At 37.4% G+C, this 24,684-nt stretch overlaps 1 protein-coding gene across 5 annotated transcripts in view; it reads right to left on the reverse strand.

Moving 5' to 3' along the window:
• The window catches only part of RALGPS2 (Ral GEF with PH domain and SH3 binding motif 2), a 117,687-nt gene that overhangs the window by 80,307 nt on the left and 12,696 nt on the right, over positions 1-24,684 (reverse strand). For 4 of the 5 annotated variants that reach the window (XM_057427455.1, XM_057427457.1, XM_057427456.1 and 1 more), the window contains 2 exons: positions 11,704-11,835; positions 8,520-8,627 (listed from right to left, as the gene is read on the reverse strand). In XM_057427455.1, coding sequence (XP_057283438.1) covers positions 8,520-8,627; positions 11,704-11,760 — 165 coding nt within the window. In that variant the 5' untranslated portion in view covers positions 11,761-11,835. Of the gene's footprint in view, positions 1-8,519; positions 8,628-11,703; positions 11,836-15,830; positions 15,913-24,684 lie in introns of those variants that run through there. The other variant, XM_057427458.1, reaches the window with a different exon arrangement.

Genomic DNA, 24,684 nt, shown 5'->3' on the forward strand with positions numbered 1-24,684 from the left:
CTGATACCTGGGAGCATGTGTTATTTCTAAACTTCCCACTCACTAGAAAAGAGCAAATCTGTCCCAGTTCTGTAAATCATCTAACCACATACCTATGGCTGTGCAGGCCCAAGCACCGAGGAATTACACTTTCCTACGTGCTGAGAACATTAAGAGACAAAGAGACAGAAGGAAAGCATGGATCTGTTTCCTCTCACCTAGTCCAATCCTGTCCATAGAGCAGCCAGAGTTAACTCTTTCTTCTGATTTTCAAGGTGAAGAACCCAGTTCTGAAACCAGTTCTAATACTCATTCTCTAGTCTCCCATTTGTCTGCTCAAGTACCTCAAGCTTCCTCAGAAATGTATTATTTTGGGTAATTATGTGGCTAATTGAATGTATTGCCATGCTTCTCAATAAAGAAAATTAATTACAAAATTGGCTGGGGCAAGGTGGGGAAGATGAAACCGACAGAATGGGCACTTTGTTAAAGTTTGCATATAGGGTATATTAAAACATGCTTACAAGAGAGCCAGACATTTCAATGGTTATTAACATTTAACTGCAAATCCTCCTCTCTAGAACAAGACTAAAACAACAGTACAACGAAAAATAGGCCAGGAAACCAATTCATTGTCCATATAAAAGAGAGAATGCTTAAAAGTAAGTGTTGTCTTCCCTCCCAGCCTTCTGGAATTTGTACTCATAATCAACCTGAACTGCCTTATATAAATTTCTTCCTTCATGAGTGATTCCTAAACAAATTTACCTTAAGACAGTATCTGTACTCAATAATTATGAAACAAAGACTGTTGTTATAAATTCACACATTAAAATAAATGCATACATTTAAACGACTACATAAAATGGGTATATTAACATTGAAAGAAACCAAAAAAAGGTCAAAGCTTAAGACTAACATTCATTACTAAAAAGCTTTTAATTGCTATTAAGTATATTACAGTATTTAAAAAAGGATGTCTGAGACTTAAAAAAACTCAGTGAGTTTTAACAGAGAAACTTCTTTCTTCTACTATCACACTGGTATTAGACTGATTTGTTTGGGTTTTTTTTTCTTGTTTATGCAGCTTGCTGCTTTCACCAAAATCTTCAGTAACATTGTATCGCATTACCATTTGAAACATCCATTACTGAGGTTCCTTTCTTGGAGAAATTGCAGTTTCCATTGAAAGCATCAAGAATTGTTTTCTCTCTTAAGAACTGTTCAAACTTCAAAAGAGCAACTAATAGCTGAATGCCTAAGCTGATGGATAGGAAGCCATCTGAGTTTGCAGGTACCTGACATAAGAGTTTAAAAATACCTTTGACAAAACAGAATTTTTTAAACGTTAGCTTATTCATATTTAGAAGTCTAACACTTAACTGAATTTTTACCCTTTTACAGACACTTGCTCACTACTAAGTCAAAAATAAAGCAAACTGAAAGGCTGGCATTCTAATTAACAGTACATGAAATGACAAAATTTCAAAAATACAGTATTTATGACATGCTCAACTCTAACAGTAACTTCTGTTACTGTTGGAGTTGGAGAGAAGAAAAAACTTCTATCTTGAAGTTGGTCTATCTTGACCAACTCAGGGGAAATTTAAACCCCAATAAACAAAGGCACTAGTTTGGTTTCTGCAATGAAAGAGAAACAATGCACTGACTTTTCTCATTCCAGCTCCTTAACCCAGCCAATACAAATTCATGGATAGCCCCCTCTTCTAAATGTGGTTTAATGTTTTAATATTCAAACAAAAAATTCTAAGAGTTCACATCTATTTGTTACATGAGACAAGCGAAGCATAACCTCTCCAGTTTTTGAGTTGTCAGCTGCACAGATTTAAAAAAATAAATAAATATAGAATTACATGTGCAATATAAAACTCTGAACTTCATCTCACTGACTGTTTAAATAAGCATTCAGATTACACAAAGATCACAGAACTTGATATTTTTTGCCTTTCCAGAAGTGGTATGAAGTGGTACGTCTATCAAGTTCATTTATACATTAAAGTACTTCTTCATTGCTCAGACAATCAAAGCACAGAATAGAAGTTTGTGTTTATGCTTGCCCTAGATCCTAATAACAATTCTAGGATTTGATTAAGAGAGCTATGTTTTGAATGTACAGCTAATACATTCCCCAATTCTCAACCACTTGAAGAACCCTACAAGAGAAAACCATCTTAACAACAGTGAATGATAACACACTGGAATGGCAGTTGGAAGATAATTCTCTCCCCTCTTTTTCCCCACACAGCCCTGGGAACTTCTGCATGTAACAGACTTTGCCTGGGGACATTCTGCAACAGTCAAGTTTAAAAATACTTTACTCCTCCTAGGTGCTGAGATGCTGGACTTGTTAACAATTAAGTATTTCAAAATAATAAAATTATTACCACAGAGCTTCAGTAAGTAAAAAGAGATTCACCTCTCTCTCAGGGAGATGTGTCAGGCCACAAATTTTACACATAGATAATCAAGAACTACATTTCAGTATGCTGCTTCTTTGAAGGACATGGAGAAGCTCAATGAAATGAGATTTTAAGATACTCTCCAACTCTTTTCTCTTTTGTGTGAATACATACGGATTACCCTCCTTTCATAAAACCCTGTAATTTAAGAACTTCTAGTAGCAGTTAACACCATCACAACTGAGCTCCTCTCCATGCTACTATACAGAATGGTTTGATTTGGAAAGGACCCCAAGATTATTCAGTTCCAAACCCCTGCCATGGGCAGGGACAGCCCCCACCAGACCAGGCCGCTCCAAGCCCCATCCAACCTGGCCATGAACACTGCCAGGGAAGGAGCATTCACAACCCCTTTTTGGCCTGGGCTATAAACCCACCTTTCTGGTCCCTACACCTTCTCAAGCATAAACTTTCTATGAGGCTATTTGTTGTACTACAAGTTTTCCTGCCATGTACCTACTGTAAGGACAGTGCACTTCCCAAGGAGCTCCTGGACAGAGACCCTCAGTGTGAAAAGAAAAACTAAGTTTCTGTCTGAGATGGGAAGAAGAAAAAATAAAAAATAATCAAATATCTACATTTTGGTTACTGAAGAATACTGCCATAACACGAGTTTCCTTGAAGCCATGTTGGTTCAAGCAGCACTTCATAAATTGTTCCTTAATCTGAATTTTTAGAAGGAATTATATTTAAGCCTTCCAACTTGGCTTAGCACTGTCTCTCCAGGCTGCCAGAATACTTTTCCTCACTGAAAAAAATAGCTAACCCTCTGTTAAGCACTGCCATCAGTAGGAGAGTAATTCTGCTGTTCAAAATGAATGCTGGTGGATTAAGTTCCTGTGTTGAAACTCTGCTTGCTTTCTCAAAGTCAACTCCAAAACTTTTATCATTAATAGTTCCTCCACATGCAACAATAAAGTTGCTTCTTCTTGCTCTCATTGGGAACATACTTACTCTTTCATATTCTTCTGTAAAATAGAGCTAACAGGAAAACATACAAGAAAAAGTTCTTTTCATCAAAAGCTCCCAGGACCCAGTACTTCACTTTATTCAAACTGCTCTCAGATACAGCAGACAAACTTGTCTCAAACTCCCTAATCCACTGACAACCAGCCTCAGGAAAGGCCAAAACCAACATTACTGCCAGGAACCGTGTAGCACAACTCACACCAGTAGCTGCGCAGGAACTCGCAGAACGGACTCTGAATCTGCCAGAGTCCTGCATAAGACAAAGTTCTCTTCGAGGGAACCTTGGGCCAGTTGAAGCTACTTTGTTCTGTTTGAAGGGGCAAAAAATGAATTTGTTGAAGCCCATACACCTCAAAATTTATTTCTCTACTTCTATTACACAAACAATGTGGTTTCAAAACTCTTGGGACCTGCTTCCTTTACAAAACACACCCTCATGCTCTTTCTTCAGATAAAGATAACTTGGTACTTAACTGTCGTAAGAACACCTTTGTTCCTTGTTTCATATAAGCATTTTTAAAATAAACTTTCTTTATATATTATTTCCAAAATAAGCAATATTCTCTTTTCCAACATCCATCTGACCCAGCTTAATTGGAATTAAAAAGAGAGAAATACATGTACATCTTAGTGTGAGCTTACTTCATAGCACTTTCAGAAATTAGGGTAAAGAATAAAGAATCCTTCTTAGATAACTAGGTGGAAAAAAAAGCAACGGATTTATACAGCTGTGCTTCCCTTAATTCTACCTCAAATATTTACACCACCGTGGCTAAGTTGAAGCATAAAATGGAAAAGTGAGTCAAAAAGTAATAAACAGTCAAATAATTAAACAGTAGCAGCCTAAGGAATAAGAATTTACTGTAAAGCAAAAAATAAATATTTCTTCAACCTGAGGTTCGCCAGCATCTTAATTTGGAGCTCATGTCCCCAAGCATTTTCCTTTTACTTTCACTCACACCAGGTCCCGCTTTCTACTGCCACTGCACCATTAACATATCCCTCCCCCACAAATTGTGCCCTGTACACTAGAAACCACACTTCTCCCTTCAGCGAAAATGGACAGCATTCACTGCAACTGTGTCCACCCTGTACACATACAACGACTCCCATCAGCAGGGCCAGACACCAGTGGGTAATCCTGGCACCAACTTGTTTTGTGGCTTTTAGCCGTTTAATAAAGAAGTGAGCAGTGATCAGCATAAAAGCAGGTATTTAGAATAGAGACAGTCTCCTTATTAGTTACAGCTAGAAAGCTGTCTCTGAAGAAAACAAATGTGTCCTACTTCAATACTCACTGAATGGGATTCTTTTTTCCCCAAAATTCATGAAACATCCCCTGGAAACTGGTTTTGTAAGCTGCATGGGGATAATACACACTATAAATTTGCAACAGCAGCAGCTATGCCTGAAGATCTCACCTGTTTCTAAAGTGGCCTTCAAACTTACAAAGAACTTAAGCCACCAGGCTAGTTACAACAGTATAACTGGTCTATTACACATACATGACAATAATGATTTCTGTTACTGATCAAATTAGACCCCTTGCAGGGCTGATGTGCTTCTGCTAAAAAGTTACAAGACTGAACAAAAGATCACTACATCAAACAGCACACCGACTGTGCATTCAGGGTAGTGTTAGATGACTGCCAAAGGGAAGAATATGGAAATAAAATAAAAAAATATTTACAGTTGGGCTTCTCTTTGGCTTGGGAAGCAGCTTCTTGAAAATACAAGATTACAAGCAATAGCTTTTATAGTCCAGTTTGTCTCTGACCCACTAACTGACTAAACAGATCACGTTTTGAAGTAACTGATGTCTCTAACAGAGTGGGAACTAAAAAGACATCTGTCCCTCTCATATCAGTACTGAAACCACTAGCATGAATCTTATTTCCAGAACCTCTCAAACTTAATTATCTTTCAGATTTTTGCTCTTCTTTCTCCAGCATAATGGTAATTGTCCCATCTGTACAGTGTGACTCATTTTGATCAAAATGTAACATACAGAAGGTATGGGATGAGACTTCTCAATGATGATGTTGACTTTATCAGTAACTCTTCTTTATGCTACCTATGCACTGGATTTTTTTAATTTAAGCCAAGATTTCCTAACCATTAGACAACTAACTAGCTCTGATGCAACACCTTGCTTTTACTGCCATTTTACTGGCTTTATCACATTATCTTTTCTCACCGTGTAAAAGATATTTACACAGCCCACATATTCTTTCCTCAGTTTAACACTTTAAATGAATTTTTTTTTTTTAAACACTATTCATTCAGCCCTCACTAAGTCACAGATGTCAGTAGTCTGGACTGCACCTGTTTTTAGAAGAGGCATCATTAAACTATAAGCTTCCTCATACTTTGAAAAAGCAATTAGTAGCATATATTATAACATAAAAGTTACTAACACAGTTTTGAGTTATCATTAGTGCTGATATCCTCAAGAGCTTGGCCATACTGCATCACTTTGGTAGCCTCATACTGAGATAAGGGGGGGCACAAAATTACAAAATTGAATATATAAGCCTTTAGAATCAGTTTTAAGTAATGTTAAGTTTGATGGCTTTGTAACAGTAGCAATGGAAAATTACTGAGGTCCATGCTATACAGAAAAAAATGTAGAGTACAGCTAGAAAACATACTGAGAATTCTTGTACAAGATAAATCATTACAGTTGACACAGTTTTAAGAAAAACTGTCTAGAAGAACAGGACACAGGGATAAGGAGTATCTGGGAATGGCAGGTGTCCAGGATGGGCTACAGTTAAAACAAATGATAAGTAGGAGGACAGGAGGATTATTATGTCTCTGGTGCTAAAGAACCAATTAGGCTGCTATAAGCATCTACTGTGCGTGCTTCAAAGGCTGCCAGAAGTGATGAAGATTGTTGGGAGAAGTAAACGACCCTCAGAGACCACCACCACAATTCTGTATGCATGCGGGGAACTTTCTGGAAAATGATGTAATCCATATGTAGCCTCATGAATATGTACGTATGCCCAGGGACTATATAAGGACGGCTTGTGTAGCAATACGGGGACACATGTTAGGAGGAACTATCCCCTGTGTCTCCCGGCACCGCAATAAAGAATAACTGCTTGTCAACCTAAAAACTTTGTTGGCAAGTTTGTCCCTGGAGTTTTCTCCAAATCAATACCAAAACTGAAATCCAGATGAAGATTTTGCACTTCTCTGTTACAGCAGGACTAAAACCAGGAAGAATAAGAAAAAGGCCAATAAAATGAAAACAAGGGTAATGGTTAAAGGTACTTTTCCTCCAAGGTGCCTAAATTTTTGGCTAATTTACTTATTTCTACATCATTCAGTAAGAATCATCAGAAAAAGACAAAGCAAACAAGCCCTACTGAAAAAGCAGATAAACTTGCCTGGGGAAACAAACATTAACAAAGACATGCAGCTGTGTACAGAAACATATGAAGAAGTTGAATTAATTATTACCTTGCCAAAGGGCTGAACACTGACTAATGGCAATCTTGCTCAATTGTCCAGAATTCTATCTATAGGACATTTCATATCCATTTACAGTAACTGAAGCCTGATATGAAGATCTAGATAGTTTAAAAGGGAAAAGACTGAGAGTAAAGATGTTTTCTTTTGAGGAACTGAGAAAACAGCGATATTATACTGGATACTATAAATAAAAAATACAAAACACAGGTTTGTAATTGTAATGGGAAATACTTCATTAAAAGATTCCTGTTTGTGAGTGGAACTCTACCCAGTTTTCATAATATGAAAACAGAAGGAACGCTGGATTTTAAGAAATATTTTTATCTAATCAAGATTTACTAAACAGGTAACATTTAGAACACCCATGAACTTAAAAGGTTCCTGTTTGAGAGATGAAGGATTTGACAGTAGAGCAAAACAATTATGAAATGGGATGCAAGACAAAACATTTGTATTTCCTGCTGTCCAAGTGAGTGACAGCAACTCCACAGAGACTAGGTGATCTACTTTGCTGCTCAACAGCATCCACCACTGGCTACATAGCAGAGCCATTCAAAAGAACTTATTCTGGCCTGAATGCATAATTCCACTTGAATTCATGCCCCTAGCCCCAAATTCCCAAAGTACTTAGATTTCCTTTATGTAGAGAACTCTTAAGATAAACTGAATTGATAGCCAGCACCAAAAACATCTTCTGAAAAGTAGGTGATTCATTACCCAACTGTTCCTGACAACAGAGCAAGGAAGAGGTTTGAACCACATGACGTGACCCTCAGTCAGGAATAAATCATATAAGAATCTAATGTGTAAGTACCAATTCATAATCTAGATGCTTTAAATTTTCAGTATACTCATTAAAATCAATTTACCCCTTAATAATTAACTGTAACAGCTATTAACAATTAAAAAATAAAACAAATATAATGAGAATATTCTGTGATACATACTACCACGTATTGATAGTCGCCCCAGGACAAGTCATCAGGAACCTCTTCAGTTGAATTTTAAATGCAGTAGGAGCAATAGTTTGTTAGCAATCTTTCTAAGTAACATACTTGAATCATTTAGAGAGACCATGTGTCATCGTAACCTCTACAAGTAGGATTAAAATTAGAAATTAAAAAGTTACACGATGTTTCAGTAAACATTATTCTCATTGCTCTTGGTCCTGCAGGCTACCCAACTCATTATCCTGCACCTGTGCACCCAAAATAAGAAAACACTCCCTAGACATAAGAATTGCCAGAATTAAAAAATAAAGACACCTCCAAAAAAAAAACAAGTACAGGTCAAGTATTATTCTTACAACTGAAATATTCATGTCAGAATTAAGCTGCATCATACTGATTTAAGAATCTCTGGTCTACGCTACAGGTAACATTGTGGGTTGGGAAAAAAAACAAACAAAAAAAACAACCCCACAGACATCATAGCCCAAAAAAGATCATTTAACACTAAACAGAATATAGACAATGAAGAACTATAGTGCAGGATCCAGTTTTGAGACCCACGGACAACAGAAGTCATGCAAAAAACAGAAACAGAGAATCAGAGGAAAAGCTGTCAAGAAGATTCACACACAAGCTAACAAAAATTACTTTAATTGCTTACCGCATATTCTTCTGGTGTAACTTTTAGAACATCAAATACCACTGCATCAAAGCTCTTCTTCAGCTCAGCTGATCCTTTGTCACTCAAGGATTCTGAGCTGCTGCTCTTCTGCAGAAACAAATAAAACCACTGATGATATTTTGCTTCTTTTCTTTTTTACATACCCAAAAGCAAAATTTCTGCTTAAACATCACTGCTCACAGAATTTTTCTACTGGGCAAATAATCAACTAAAAGTCAGTCACAGGATACACTTTCTGCTGACCAAGACTGCTAAATCAGAGACTCTCAAACAGACTTCAATGCATTTCAAAGGTGTTCCTCAAAACAAAACAGTTATTTCTCAATGCATATATAAATTCCAATTTCACTGACAGGAAAGTTAACAGCAGTAATAATACAGTCACACTGAATTGCAAACAGAAAAAACACCACTGTGGTGAGGAAAAAAAGACAAAGCCCATCCAAAAGGAACAGTTAACATCAAAGAACATTATCAATCTTCCTAATTCTCTTAGGAGCATTAAAACTTAAAAAAATTACATGTGTGTTCCTGTTGAAGGCACTCAGTATGAACTATTTCAGCTTTGAAGTTGTTTGGATTTTTTAATGCTAGTAATTAACATTTGCAAAAAATACCACATCCTAGAATATTTTTCTATGACTCTTCATCTACAATATAAAGATTTTCTTCCCTGCAGAATACAAATACAGTTCAAAAAGTTTAGGTTAGATATAAGGAAGAAGTTCTTTACTGTGAGGATGGTGAAGTGATAAACACCCCATCCCTGGCAGTGTTCAAGGCCAGGCTGGATGGAGTCTTGAGTGACATGTTTTAGTGTGTGGTGTCCCTGCCCACAGCAGGGAGGTTGGAACTAGATGATCTTAAGGTCCTTTCCAACTCTAGTTATTCTATGATTTGATTCTATTAAAAAAATTAAACCTTTGTATGAAATTAACACACTTCATATGCTTCACATATTATTTTCATACAAGTAATCTCTTCCTCTAGTATACAGATACAAACCTAGATTCTGTTTGATCATTACAGGAAAGAAGGGCATGGAAATTGAGATGTCACAACCAGATGTATGCTTCACAACTGAACCTTAGGTATACTTATTTCAGAAATAAGTATATGACATGCAATCACTTTGCTGCCACACACTCTCCTTGGAAAGGCTATGAATGTATGTTTCTTGCTTCTTAGTTTCTTCTCACTTTCAGAAACCTGGTATAAAGCAATCTCTCAACTACAAAATAAGAACTAAGATGACACATGGACAAAACCATCATGAAAGACCACAGTTACTACAATCAATACCCATATCAAATTTAACACTTCCTCAGCAAACAGTATGCTTGCCTGGAGTACTGTACGGCACCTACATTCTTCAGCAACAGCACAACCTTGATGTAAACACTAACACAGCTCCACAACAGTTTTCCTAATACACTGTTTGGAAAGATTCAAGAGAAAGAAAACTAGTATCAATGCACAGAACTTTACCTCACCATTACTGGGAGCTCCAGCTCAGCTGTGGCAAAAAACACTCAGCACATATCAAGACCTGCCTAGTCTTAAGTTGGTCACTAATGCATCCTTAAGTACTCTATCCTAGCCACCATCACAGAGGCATGCCTCCTAGAAAGCTGAAAACATTAAGAGTTCAGCCCACATAACGAAGGCACTTTCTGACAGTTTGTGTATGCTAATACTGGAAGTTTTCCAGATCATGGCTGTAGGTCATATCCACAACGTGTGTATGAATGACCACTTTACCAAATAACTTCTGGCAGAAGTCAAATTTCAGCACTGTTACACTGCACTTTCAGTAGCACCTACACCATGTCTGCTGATGCCAAGGCAGAAGGGAAGGTACTGCATGGCCAATGATGCTGGTAAATAGTTCTACTGTGGTGGTGTCTTCTCCTGAAAATCTAACAAGACAGTATTTTAGGGCTACATCACATATATTTTGACTTTGGCTTCATACTCACAGAAACAAGGACATCTGAACTCCTTAAAACTTCAGCTGAAATAAACTCCTGTCCATTTTTAAGCATGTTTGTTAAAAGCACTTATATTTAGTAATCGTATCCAGTTTCAGTTAGGTTATTCTAATAGTACCATCTCCCTGAAAAATTGACTTTGAAAACACCAAAAACTCCACACCAGACAGGTATTTTCAGTAACCAACACACTTACAGAAACATTTCAGTTACAAGTTCTCCCTCCTCACAGTTAGTCAAGATGGGGAAAAAAAATCCAGTTTCAGAAAGCAGATTCATGTTACTTGGCCAAAATATATTTTACTCTATTTTATCAGACATCATGTAAACACTTAAGGCTATCTTGCAGAAGAGAACGAGAGCTTTTCTCCAAGAAAATTTCAGTTGCATGCCAACAAATGGTCAATCAATGATTCATAACACAATGGTAAGTACAAGAATCAGTATAAAAAAAAAAACAATGTTCTTGAAGATTGATGACAGTTTTCTTGTTCAAATATTGACAATAATTGTGAAACTGTGCTGGAGAGTATTTCATTTCTTTTGATAACACAACACTCCAGTTTTCCTTTTGCCTTGTTTGTGGTACTTTCCATATTCCCTATGCACATGCAAGTGTGCAGCACACATGCAGCTCTGCTATCAAAACACATGTATAAATATGTTTACATATAAACAATATAAACATAAATACATGTATAAATATGTTACACTGGAGCCCATACCAAGGTCTGAATGTAGCCCAAGAGACAAAGGCAACATCCTTATTCCACTGCTACTGTATCAGGCAGCCCCAACACACACAAGTACCTGCGCCAAAGAAGGGAACATTTCCCACAGACCTTGCCAGCTTATTGCACTAAGAGCGTCTAGTATTGTTAAAACTTGAAAAGGAAAACTTCTTTGTCTAGATGTGATGGAAGAGAACGTAAAAAAGGCAGCTTTGGCTGTGGCAAGGCTGTAAATGCTAGCTCATGCTTTATTTTGGTATACAAAGGTCAGAACTAAGTTATTCACATCTAAACCGGGGCATATGAAACCAACACACAAAAAACAAAGAGTCTATCGCACCAGATTTGTTAAAAGAAAAACCTACATTTTGGTGCATTAAAAAAAAAAAATTAAGTACTTATGGTCTTAGGAATCCAACAACTAAGTTTTGTAATCCTTACCTCTGAAGCGGTAGCTGCAATATTAACACAGCTTGACTGTCCGTTCATTAGGTCCATCCTGCCCCCACCATTAATCTTCAGCCCTACATTTACAGCAACAGGATCATCTCCAAGGCAACTGAGTAACCATTCCTACAAAGAGCAAAAAGTAATCAGAAACCATTTTATTCATGTGTAAACAAGATTCAGTATATAAAAATCTGTAGGAAAAAAAAAAGGAATAAACCACTTTGAGATCCAAACTTTACATTCAAACATATATTCTGAAATTACCTGCTGCTTTAAGATGACATAAGCAACTGCAGGTTGCACTGCTATCCATTAGTTACTGAAAGTACAGACTTTCATATTCTTTTTCCTACTACTTTCGATATGTAAACATATGCATTAACTCCAACTTAAAGTTAGGCCTGCAACATCAGTTCACATATGATTCTTTTCCTTCGATTACCAACTTTAAAAAGTAAACTCCAGTTGTAACCTATTAGATAACTTTCATAAGAAGTTATCCTATAATTTCCAATCCTATATGCCTATTCACCAGCTTTAAGTTAAAATTCCCTCATTAAAAGCAATTTAAGATACAAGTGGAATTTACACTTTTTCCCACAAATTACTCAAATTGTTCAGTAAAAGCAAACAAACAAACCCTATACAAAGAAAAACTCCACGCACTAACTTTTAATGTATCCTGGCAAGAAAACTATTGCTTTTCATTTCTACAGAGAAAAGGCTACAAAGAAATAGAAAATTTTGGCATCCACTACAAAATCAGTAAGACTACCCAACACTTAGGTGTTATCGAGAGAGTAAAAATTGGTTTGGGCTTACATTTCACAAGATGTTAGTGCCCTCTAGTGCGAAAACGATTATAAATCAGTTTTCACAGGTCTATGTTTATAACAAGTGCAAATGTTTCTGAAGTTATTATTTACGAAAATCACTTTAGGTCTGTAGTTTAACTCAGAACTATTAACACAGTCGTGAATAGAGAAAGTAAGTAACAGGTAACAAATAACGCATGACAAAACAGTATTACAGCAACTCATACGTAAGCCCTCTATGTAACGAAATAAAGTATTCCAAAAAGCTCTATCTCCAAGTGATCTAAACCAGGTATGTCAGATAAACAAGCCTGGAAGGTGAGAAACTGCAAAACTGAAAAAATAAAATAGCCTCAAAAGAAGCAGTAACTTTAAAGTGTCATCACAGGAATGCAATACAGAAAGAAGAGCAACTGAAAGCTAGCCACACTGCAAAGCTCAGTCAAACTCCACAGGTTCTAGATATTTTGGGGTAATAAGAGTCCCCATCTGAACTATGTTGAGCTGTACTTCTGCAGTTCAGAACAGCCATTCCACATTATACCCTGTTGTTTTTTTTTTTTTCTAAAAAAAAAAGATGTAACTGTCTCATTCACAGGACAAAGATGCTACATTTTCCTTTAACGTTATACTCCTAGCCCACAGGCTAGAATTAAGATTGTGTTTCCACCACTAAAAATACACTTAACTGCACTTACATTATAGCTGGTATTATACTAACAGGCCATATGAAGGGAAAGAATTAACTCATCTTTGGCTTGAGTGTCACTGCTATCATGTCCTTTTCTATCTCAATTACCCTCAGATTGTCTTACGTGGAATACCTTCAAATGCTCAGGTCACCAAATCCCCTTTCCTATAGCCTTTTCATTTACTGAACTGAAAAGCAAGAAAATGAAACCAACTGATGTGCTATAATTCTCATTTATGCTTACGAGAATTATTGTTCTCAGTAGAGGACAAGAGGAATCACACCTCCAAAACCATTTTCAGGCCCTCCACGTGCTCAAAATAGTACACCTGTCCCATTTTAATCACCATCTCTGCTGAAAAAAAACCCTACCGTTTAAAAATTTGTATTTAGCCACGGGAATCATAAGGAAATTTGACACTGCGTAATTTCATCATACTATCTTGCTCATAATTGTACCATACTAGGCCAATCTTTAGTTTAAGATTATATATTTCATGCTTGTGTCACATTTACTTCAGTCGTTCCCCCTCCCCATACTAATGGGGTGTAGGAAGGAAGAGAATTGAGGAAGAAATGTTTCTGACCAAAGGTAAGTGAAAACTGAAGTTTGGAGGGGTTTTTGCTGAGGTATTTAGATGCTGCTATTTAAAAGAAGTTATGCACATCACAGAAGCCATTTCCTAATATGCTACCTCAAGCCATACCCCCTTGGTCCCTTAACATAACAGCTCCAGTTTGCTACCGTTTCCTTAGCTATTACAAGCTTTGTTTACACCTGCCCACCCATTCTGAGTGATAGACAGGCAGTGTGCTGTCTCAACACAGCATGTGCTCAATCACCCAACAGCAGGCTAAATGGGATCAGTAAGCCTAGCAACTGCGTGATAGACTTTCCATTTCAGAGAACGGTTCCTGGAGATACAGTGGTGGCACACACCGATTCAGGTTTTCCTTTTCTACCCAGTTACTGACTGTGATGTCTGTCCCTTAGTCAAGCATGGCTGAAACTGGTCAACATGCAGAGAAGAGACTCCTATGAGGGATTTTTAACTTTTTTTTTTTTACATGTTTTAAAAATGAAAGAAAGTCACTTGGACAAGCCTACATGCAAAGGAAACTGATATTACAAAATAGAACATCTGCCAGTCAGGCTGTATCATAACTAAAGCTGTCCATGCAATCTTAATTTGGCACCCACTGGTACATTACAACAGTATGTTTGAATACATATATACTTTTTCCCACTTCATGGAGATACAGTAAGGGGCAGAATTAATACTGAACTGCTATAAGCCAGCATTTATCAACTTAAAAGTTCCAGAATTTGCAGCATTTAAAATGTACTTTTCAATGCTGCATTAGACATGAGAATATCACAACTCCCACAACAACGAAAAATCACAGCAACAATTTTGGCCAGTGTATCATTTAAAACAAATACTGAAAAAAATAACAACAAAACCCCACAACCTTAACACTGGAATAAATAAAAAATTTGCTTGCTATACTACCATTCTGCTCAACACCAAAATAAGCAGTAAACAGCAATATCAGAAAGTGATCAACAGCAGAGCTGTTTAGAGCAACATATCTGGATATACAAAATGAATGTTGCTGAACTACAGCAGTGAGTCAGTTTTCACTGCATAGCCTGTATATCCAATTACAAAAACTGAATTACATGGGGCAATTTTAACTTCCAGTCTGTTTCTCCTCTTCAATTTAATAAATGCCTTTGTGCTCAGAAATGCATTCAAGTGGAATTGAAAGTGCTTTACACAACACATAAAATACTTACGCATGCATTTATGCCAACCTGAAGCCTAGAGACGCTATGTGGTAGCTTCCTACCTCTCCATGCCATGAGTGCTGTACAGTAAAAAAAAAATTAACTAAAAATACTGAAAAAGATTCATTATACCCAAAGAATTAAAATGTCTGGACTAACACTGTGGTTTAACCCCAGCCAGCAACTAAGCACCACACAGCTGCTCACTTACTCCCCCTGGATGGGCTAAAAGTAAAAAAAATCATGGGGTGAAATAAAGACAATTTAATATGTAAAGCAAAAGCCACGTGTGCAAGCAAAGCAAAATAAGGAATTCATCCACTACTTCCCTTCAGCACGCAAGTCTTCTGCCATCTCCAGGACAGCAGGGCTCTATCACATGAAAAGGTTACTTGGGAAGATAAATCCCATCACTCCAGATGTCCCTCCCTTCCTCCCCCAGCTTTACATGCTGAACATGACATCATACAGTATGGGATATCCCTTTGATCAGCTGGGGTCATCTATCCTGGCTGTGTTCCCTCCCAGCAACTTGTGCACCCCTGGCTAACCTCGCTGGTGGGGCTGTGTGAGAAACAGGAAAGGCCTTGACCCTGTGTAAGCATTGCTCAACAGTAACTAAAACACTGCTGTGTTATCAACGCTGTTTCTAGCACAAAACCAAAAACATTGCCCCATACTATTATGAAGAAAATTAACTTTACCCCAGCCAAACCAGCACAACCAAGCAGGGTTGGCTATCTTCAGTGAGCCCGTGTTTTCCCGGGAAATTCATTCAAGGTTTTGATGACTTGATGATCATACCATTGTAGTGACTGACCTATAAACCCCAAAATGGAAGGCAGCTCTGTGAAGATGAGCTTCATGGTCACATTGCTGATGCTCAGAGAACAATGCAGGGTGTGACTGAGCACAGCTGTTGCAAAGAAGCTGCACTTAGCACAAAGAGGACAAGAGGGTGGCCTTTGTTTTAGATGAGCAGCTATGTCAGTTGAGTGGATCAAATGACTATATTAGTTGTGTGAATCAACTAGTGGTGTAAACGTTTCTCCCAGAGTTCCTTAAAAAACCTGAATGTCTCCCTAAGTTAGCTAGACCACATGGGGGGGTGGGGGGAGTGAAAAAGTGGTTCAGCCCAACTGAGTGCAAAACCCAAGTAATTAATAAACGAATGTCAAAGAGAGCAACAGGTTTAAGCTAGCTTCAATACATGTATTCCTTCCTGGTGACTGGGGTTGCCCAACATTGTGACAGCGAGCATATTCTGGAGAGCAGTAATGGGGATCAGATTTTGGCATTGTGAACTTTATATTGCAATTGATTTTGCCTAGTTTAACCTGCATTTACATTGTGATTTAGTATCTTTTGTAACACTCTGCTGAATTAGAAATCCTCTGTAACATCAACTATCTTCAAATAATAAATTTAATATTAAACATTACACTCTGGTCACTGTACTGGACTCTGATAGGTGCCTAACAGGACACCTAAGCCTGACTCCCTTCTACAGCGGAATCCAGGGATATTCTTGTCTCAGCTTGGGTCAAGCACTATCCCAAAAAAATATTGTACAAGTGGCATTTAAAAGATTACTCTAAAATTACATTAAAAACTTCCTGTCCAGAACAGTACAAAAGCTTTGAGGAAACAAAGCCACAGTGCCATTTTATGAATAGCTTAAGAGTCATGATGACCAATATCCTTTCTGTTTTTATTGATAATGTCAGTACTAAATGTCATTTGTTTTGACCACAGATCGCTCTGCAGACTTACTACCAAAGACTCTGGGGTCCAAAGAACAGTAGGAACCAAAAAATTGGTTCTAAAGACAATCAACCTGAGCTCTTCATCTTTTGGAAACTCTCACTGGTATTTTCACAAACAGTACAGAAAAAGCTATTTCTTTCTAAACCTGGAATCTTCACTCCCCCATGCATAATACAGCCTAGCTAGGTTTAACTATTCCATACCAGGACCTCAAGATGCTTCAATGAAATCTTGGAGCCACTGACTGAAATCTCATTCTGAATTCAAGCTCTTTAATTCTTAACTGGAAGTGTATTTTTTCCAGCATTGTTTGGCACTGTCTGAATTACCACCGAAGGTCCCCCAGAGGCATACAGGTACTACACTCAGCACCATGTACCAGTATTCATACCACTCGCCATCAGGGCGAGGGCTGATCACACTCACAGTTCTTCCCTGCAGTTTGGTACACATGCAAGCACCTCAGTATGCCTAGAAGACTTGTGTACGTAACAACAATGTTAGCTAAGGCACATACTAGCCAACACCAAAGAAATATAACTCATTTGCCAGATGGTGCTGTCTGTTCTGCAACAGGCAAGATTCAGGAATTAGCACAAGGCTGCACTGTGATAACAAGAGTCATTACAGGTACCACAGTGGCAAAAGAACCCAAGATAGTCTGAGCAGACCACCAGACCTTTAATGCTCCTGACAAAGAGAAATGCAGGGCCTCCTCCTCACCACAGAGCCACTGTTCTTCGTTACTTCCCACTGCAATCCCTCAAAGTCTAAAGGAGCTATAAACAGATAGGTAAAGCTAGAAATATATCTAAAGAGGGAAAAAAACTCATTGTCTAAAAGGCAGAGAACTGCTAAAACAAAAAGAGAAAACCTAAAAAAAACCCCAAACTTATTTAAAAAAAAAAAAAAAAAAAAGCAAACCACCCCACACCAAAACAGAAAACAACACACAGGAAAGCTTATAATTAAACAGAAAGCAAGGAATAGGTGACCTGACAAAGAATGTTCATTCAACTATGAAGGAATATTTTGTCAATTCAAAACCAAATTGTACCTTCCAAACTATATTCTTCAGGTTTACATTCAACCCACCAAAACAAAAAACTAAGCTTCTCATTAAACGTAAAACATAAAAACCTAAGTTATACTGTATGAATAAAGGTAGTATGTATACAGCATTACAAAAGAAAAATGAAAATCACCTAAACACATGCTTTAATTCAGTTTTCAGTAGGCATGACAATATTAAGAGGTAATATAAAGATAGCAAAACTCATGAGAAAATAAACTTCCACAATAGAAACAAAAGCTCAAGCAACTTATTCAACTTAATATAACTTCATCCTCCTGCAAGAAATTTATCACTGAAGAGAATCAAATCCCAGACCTAAAATTTCACATGCTACAATATCTGCAGTCAGCCACATGAATCTTGTCAAAGCATCAGCTGCTACTAGTGAAGGCAGAGATACTGGAAGACAATATGCATGGGGCACAGACATGACAGTAACTGAGACAGAGGAGCATAATATTAGCTTAGAAAGAGATTATTAGCAGTTATTAAGTATGCAACACCAGTTTAAATATCTGAATGATAAAACATTTAGAAATACAAGAAAGCAACGTACCACAGGACAAATTACGTTATCTGATGGACAGAAGAATGACAAACTGAAGTCAACCATGAAAGGATCATTTGGGTTGACCCCTGTAAAATTTTTGCTATGAATTTCAGTTGGAAATGAGTTGGCACCAATGCTGTAAGCATGAAGTAGCCGCATGAGATCAAGATGTTTGCATTAGTTACATCCAAATACTACCTCCAAAACATCTTGAGACACTGATGTGGTACTCAATGCAGCTCTGGACACCTGGCTTCAAACAGATTTTCTGAAGGACATATATGCAGAGAAGGGCTTCCAGGCTCTCTGAAGACTCCATTGCAAGAAATGGAAACCATATTTAAGTATTGGAAGGACATACCAGGAGTGTGAGTAAAATGTAAATTTTAGCTCAAATCAAAATATAGCAATTGGATTCTTGAACAATTTCCAGAAAACAGTACTAAAAGCAAAAACTATAGCTGAAGTTGATACTAGACTCCTTGTCTACACATATGACACAGTGTCATATGGCATCTGCATCAGCAGCATAACTAATCCAGTAACCATGAGACTCTTTTCTTCATTGCTTTGATTAGTCCTGCTGCAAAGTCAAAGCACTTCTATGTCCATCCAACTCAACCACTCAGTTATGTCACACAACCACTCTTTCCCTAAACATCTGTTGCACAACAGTCACAAGCAGTATCAGCTGTTTAAGCTCCAAGACAGCTGAAATTAGAATCTGCAGGATAACAAATGGAATAAGAAAATAAAAATTAAAAATAATTAGGAAAAAAAAAAGTTTTCTTAAGTTTGACAATGAAGTTAGGGAAAAAAAAAAAGAAAAGCAAGCTTCATTTAGCTATGGTCCTTAACTTAGATTCTCTTCTCTTACCCTAGAAGATGCTTTACCTGGACATGCAATTAAGTGAAATTTTTATTCTTTAAGATACAACCCACAGAGCACTTTCACTATCATGTGCTCACAATGCGAACAACAAAATCATATTATTGCTTCTTTTATGCACCTCATTCTCTGACTTTGGGGAGGGGGATGTGTGGCAGGGGTGTGTGTGTGTGAGTGTGCATGACATGGAGGCACGACTAAAGGAAGAGAGAAATAAGATATAAATGAGATGCAGCCTTAATGTTCAGTCTCCAGTTGTTAAAAGTCCTTCTTGGTACATCGTGCTCCAGTACCTAGGGCTCTCCTTTTTTAATCTCAAGAACCGATATAACCCATAGCTTCCATCTCCTCAGATGAATAAAAAACTTCAGAAATCCAGAATATCTTTCTCCAGGGCACAAGCTACTTGTTTACCAAATCCTATTGCAAAAATCAAACAAATACCATTACAAAAATTAATGAAATCCTGTTACAAAAATCAAACTATTAGCCAAGTTTGCTAATCAACTTACAGCAACAACAAAGTTCCGCTCAATATGGAAGACTTTTAGTTACGCGCAAATAGCAAGGAGATCCTTACCGTTCTGACTTCCACCCTTCGAAAGCAGCTCTACTCTGTCAGCTGACTCACAGCCAAGAGTTAAGTGGTGGATACTGTAGCACAAGGCAACAAATTTTAGCACTAGCACTGGTACACAGCTGCAAGCAGTAGATCCTGGCCCTCACACAATACAGGCAGGAATCAAGCAGAAGGAAAGAATCATTGCAGGCAACAAATGGAGTAAGCCAAAAATGTGAACATGTGTAAATGTATTTAAGTTTATCCTGGGGTTGTAAGAGGTTTGCATTTTTCTAACAAAAGATCTCTTCAGCAGAACTTGAGTGTTAAAAATGTAGGTTCATCAAGAAAACAACAGAACTGCACAAGAACTGATCAAGTTTCTGCTCACAAACTGCTTACGAATTATCAGGTTCCCAGAGCTACTTTCTTCAGAGATCACCTACAAGCCTTTGTTCCATTTTATAGTTCTTTAGAAAGGACATTGCACGGAAGAATTATTTATTCCTCTGGTTCTGGCTATTATTTTAAAACTGCTGTCAGAACACATTGAACAGCTCAAGTTATGATCCACGGCTTGTTTTTCCTCCATATACCAAAAGGGTAAGCATCAGGGAACCAAACTATTTTAGCACAGAAAGTACAAGTATAATAATAAGGTTTTGCCCTCCTCAGTCTCCCCCTCCAGAAGTCATGCCTGCTGACAGTTTAGACTGTTGGAGAAACATTTCTTTAAATACCCAAATAAGTAGAGGCATGCTCAGTCAGTAACCAGAGGAGGGATCCCTCCTCACCCCAAACACACAAAACAAGAGAAATCATAACCTAGAAACATTTCTGAAAGCTAGGAACTACTGATATTTACTTCCATGAATAAGAAGTAAAAAAGCAAAAATACAAATAGGTGTTATTTAAACTAGAAGCGCTGCTTCTAATCAGGTAGCTCTATAAGATGATAACCTTTCCATAACTGTTTTTTCCATGACCCCCTCCACGTGGGCATGCAGCTATCAGTTTTGTTAGAAAACAAGAGCGGGTTAATGTCCTGTCAATTAACCTGACACTTAGCTTGCAGAATATTTTTGTTACAGGTTAAATGTGCAGGCATGGTATCAGCAGAACTACCAAAGGAAGAATACATCTGTGGATAACATTATAAATAGAGAAGTCATACTTAAGAGCATGCAGTAGTGGAGCATTGACTGCTGCTAGCATGGACTCCAGCATCCAAATATTCTCATCAGAGGTACTCAGATCCACAGTTTTGTTTCTGGGTAACGCAAATAACATGAATAGGAAAGAACTGCTATAGACTGTGCATCAGCAAAAATATCACAGCAAAGTAATAGAAACAAAAGTCTACAGAAACTGCCTTTTTTATTTTCAGTTGTAGTTTTTTTTTACTTTTTGTAAATTTCATAAATTCTGATGGAATTTTTAGTTAATTCCAACAGAAGCCAAGTATAAAAATCTACAAACGGACCCATACAGGTGGCATATTTTCCCTCAGAACAGAAAGAATACTTCACAGTAAAAACATTTGGGAAAAATATTTCAATAAAATTTTATGTGCAACTGCACACTTACCAGTTGTGAAACAGAGATGACAACTGATGGCATGAGCTTTGTTGCTGTCAACAGGCTAGAAGAACTCTGCCACCAACCACCACAACTCACATGCCAAAAGCACATAAAAGAAAAAACGATGAAAACGGACTGAGGATCCAGAATGAATATTCTGCATAAATATACGCACCACACAGAGATGTAAAGAAAACTTGAATACCCATGAACTCATTGCATAATCTTCTGTAGGCATTAAGTGCTAGAGTTAAAACTGTGAACAGCCAAAGCAAAACCAAGATGATCAAACCATCCTAAGATGGCTTTTTAAAAAGCGAGAGATGATGAAGTACCAACTGTGGCTGAATAACAGCCTCCAAATCCACAGAACTAAAGACTCAATACATCCACCTGCCTCAACTGCACACTTTTTTTGTGCGGCAAGACAAAAGAGACTTAGATTTAGTAAAAAGAAGGCAAAACTCCTCCCCCACTGAATGCCTGACTTTCTCATTCAGGAGAACGACTGCTGACAGAACGTTCTACTATATTTTTTTGTAAAGCCATTAATCGACAATCAGGATCTTTCTTGAAGAAGACACACAATACTTTGTCTGTTTTAAAATTCAGCTTTCAGACAGATGAGTATACTCTTTATCATTAACACCTCTAATGACAACATTTCAACAATGTTCTCTACAATTATTCCTTTTTTAACATCATGCACTGATATGGAAGTTTGCACGGTTGCTAAAGAAGTGGTGCTAACAGGAAATTAAAAAAAAATAATCTATCAGCATATGAATTGCCTTTATTCAGTATGACAAGTATCCTGTAGAACCACAACAGACATCTGGGGAAGAAAGCTGGATTTTCTGCTGTGCCACTATCTGCTGCAGTTGTTTAAGAAAGTGTGTCAAGCTCAGAGTATCCGACTTCTACAAGCAAGCGAGACACAAGCCAGACATTTATCTATCCAAGCATCCACTTCTTCCCCACATTTCTACCTCCCTTCAGGAGAACCTCAGTAAATCAGGAAACTAATAAGAACAGGTAAAGAGCCAAATACCAATAGTTTAATACTAAATATTTTTCTTCACCCAAGACCAGTCAGTAACTGCTGACCAGCAAAGCATCTGCCTAAAAAAAAAAAAAAAAACATAATACAGAAATCAAGTAAATCCAAGTTAATTCATACAAATCCAGGACTTTAACAAACCAAATGATGTTGGAAACTTGTTTCACATGTTCAAGAATGTCCAAATAAATCCAGGGCGAATTTGTCAGCTGGCCCAACCAGATGTCTATGACCTAGTCAAAGTGCCTCAAATTAGAGACCAAGCATATATTCAACTAAAATAACTTGGAGTAAATATTTTCATGAATGGGGTAGTGTATTTTTAAGATTGTATCAGACTTTCTTGTTTTCAAAACAGACTTACAGTAGATTACAGGGAAATCTTGTCTCTTCAGATACTCAAAGGTGACAGGAATTTATCTCAAGGCTTGAAATTCTGGTATATCCACTGTACTTCTTGTGCACTAACATCAACAGTTGAATCACCAGAAAAACTAAATGTGGTTTCAGGTAAACAGACAGCATAAAGGAGCACCCTGCTGGAGCTATTTCTTAGTCATCTATCTACATTATTGATGGAAGAATCTGCTCTAAGGAAGGAATGACATAATAAATATCTAGTTTGTATAACTTGTATAACTGATGTAGAATACAATGTTTTCCAGAAGGCATCAAAAAGATACTGAGACGTAAGACAAGCATTAATCTGAAGAGCATAGCTGGCAAAGTACGAGAACCAACTATGCCAAAACATTTATATATCTCTAATGGTAGTAAAGTCAAGCCTCAAATTCTTGTTACAAAACAGAAAAATAAATTCAGGGTAATGATTAGGATTAATAGGATTAATTAGGATTAATAAAGGATTTTTTAAGATTATTCCAGCACTATGAACTCAACATAGTAAATTCACAAGCAATATCCTATCCAAATTCTACTTGGATATTTGAGACATTCAGTGGATGACTGGATAATTATTACTTAAACATATCCTTCAGTTTATAAAATGCAGCTGTGTCCATTTCTGTCAAATCAATGGATGCACGCATTAAAAATTTATTTAAGTGCAGACACATGTAAGCTGAAAACTTGGGTCAAAGAACAATGACACAATGTAGTTTTAATAGAGATTTGTTTGTGAAAGATATTTTGAATGTAAATTTATTGTTTTACAGCAATAAACTATAAACTAACTTCAGTTAGTACAAACAGCTGAAATCTGTAATCTTAGCACACTGATTAGAAAATGCTTTGCCTTCCTTTCTAGGATCACCAAAACCATCACAGCACTAAAACAAACAAGTACAAATCTTGAGGAAATTACAGTTAGAACAAAAGCAAAGATCTTCAGATCCTAAAACACCTACCAGGTAAGCTCTTCTGGCAACTTCTGGCAGGAAAGCTTGCTGGAATTCTGTCCCCTTCTACAAAAAGGGAATCATTTGGCTCAAACTAATTACCAGCACTGGCTTACTCTTAAGCAAGAGAGATAAGCCATTCTGGACAAACCAATAAAAGCTAATTCTTTATCATATCTAAATGAAAGTACAACACTTCTTTGAGACCCTGTCATGCCCTCTCTTGCTGCCTGAAGAGCTTTAAGTCTATATTAAAATAAATAAATAAAAATTTCAGCCGCCCAAATTAATACACAGCAGGCCAGGACAAGCATTTTTGCCATCAAGCAAGATTCAACATGAGTAGGTGAAATGAAAAAAAGGCCATGACTGATACAAAGAACTGAAAGGCTCTGAAGAACACTTATAATATTTGGAGCCATTAGCCTAAGTTACACTTTGGACAAGGATTTGATACTGCTTCGTAACTACTGACATCAAACCATCCTTCTGCTGGAGATGCAAGGATATCTGTCAACAGAATAAAGATAAGCAGACACTGCACACCAAACAGGGAGTAGCCTTGCAACAAAAAAGACCCCATGAAGAGAAAGATGTGCTGGGAAAAAAGCTGAGCTGGGAGAGCTGAACGGGGAACCCAGTTACCAGCAGGACTGTTTTGCTGCCCTGCAGACACAGACCACAGCCCATGGGCTGCCTGTTGGAGGAGAGTTCTGCTGTGCAGAATTTTGTGCTTTCAAATTCGGGGTGGGGGATAAAAAAATTTGGGCATAAGTTACTTTACCACTGCAATATTGTGGCAAGAAGTGAATTTGATTTCTAGTTCAAAAATTGT

The sequence above is a fragment of the Pezoporus wallicus genome, unplaced genomic scaffold (genome assembly GCF_028554395.1).
Source record: "Pezoporus wallicus isolate ANWC-B61680 ecotype Strahan unplaced genomic scaffold, APGP_CSIRO_Pwel_v1 scaffold_7107, whole genome shotgun sequence".
Taxonomy (NCBI): domain Eukaryota; kingdom Metazoa; phylum Chordata; class Aves; order Psittaciformes; family Psittacidae; genus Pezoporus; species Pezoporus wallicus.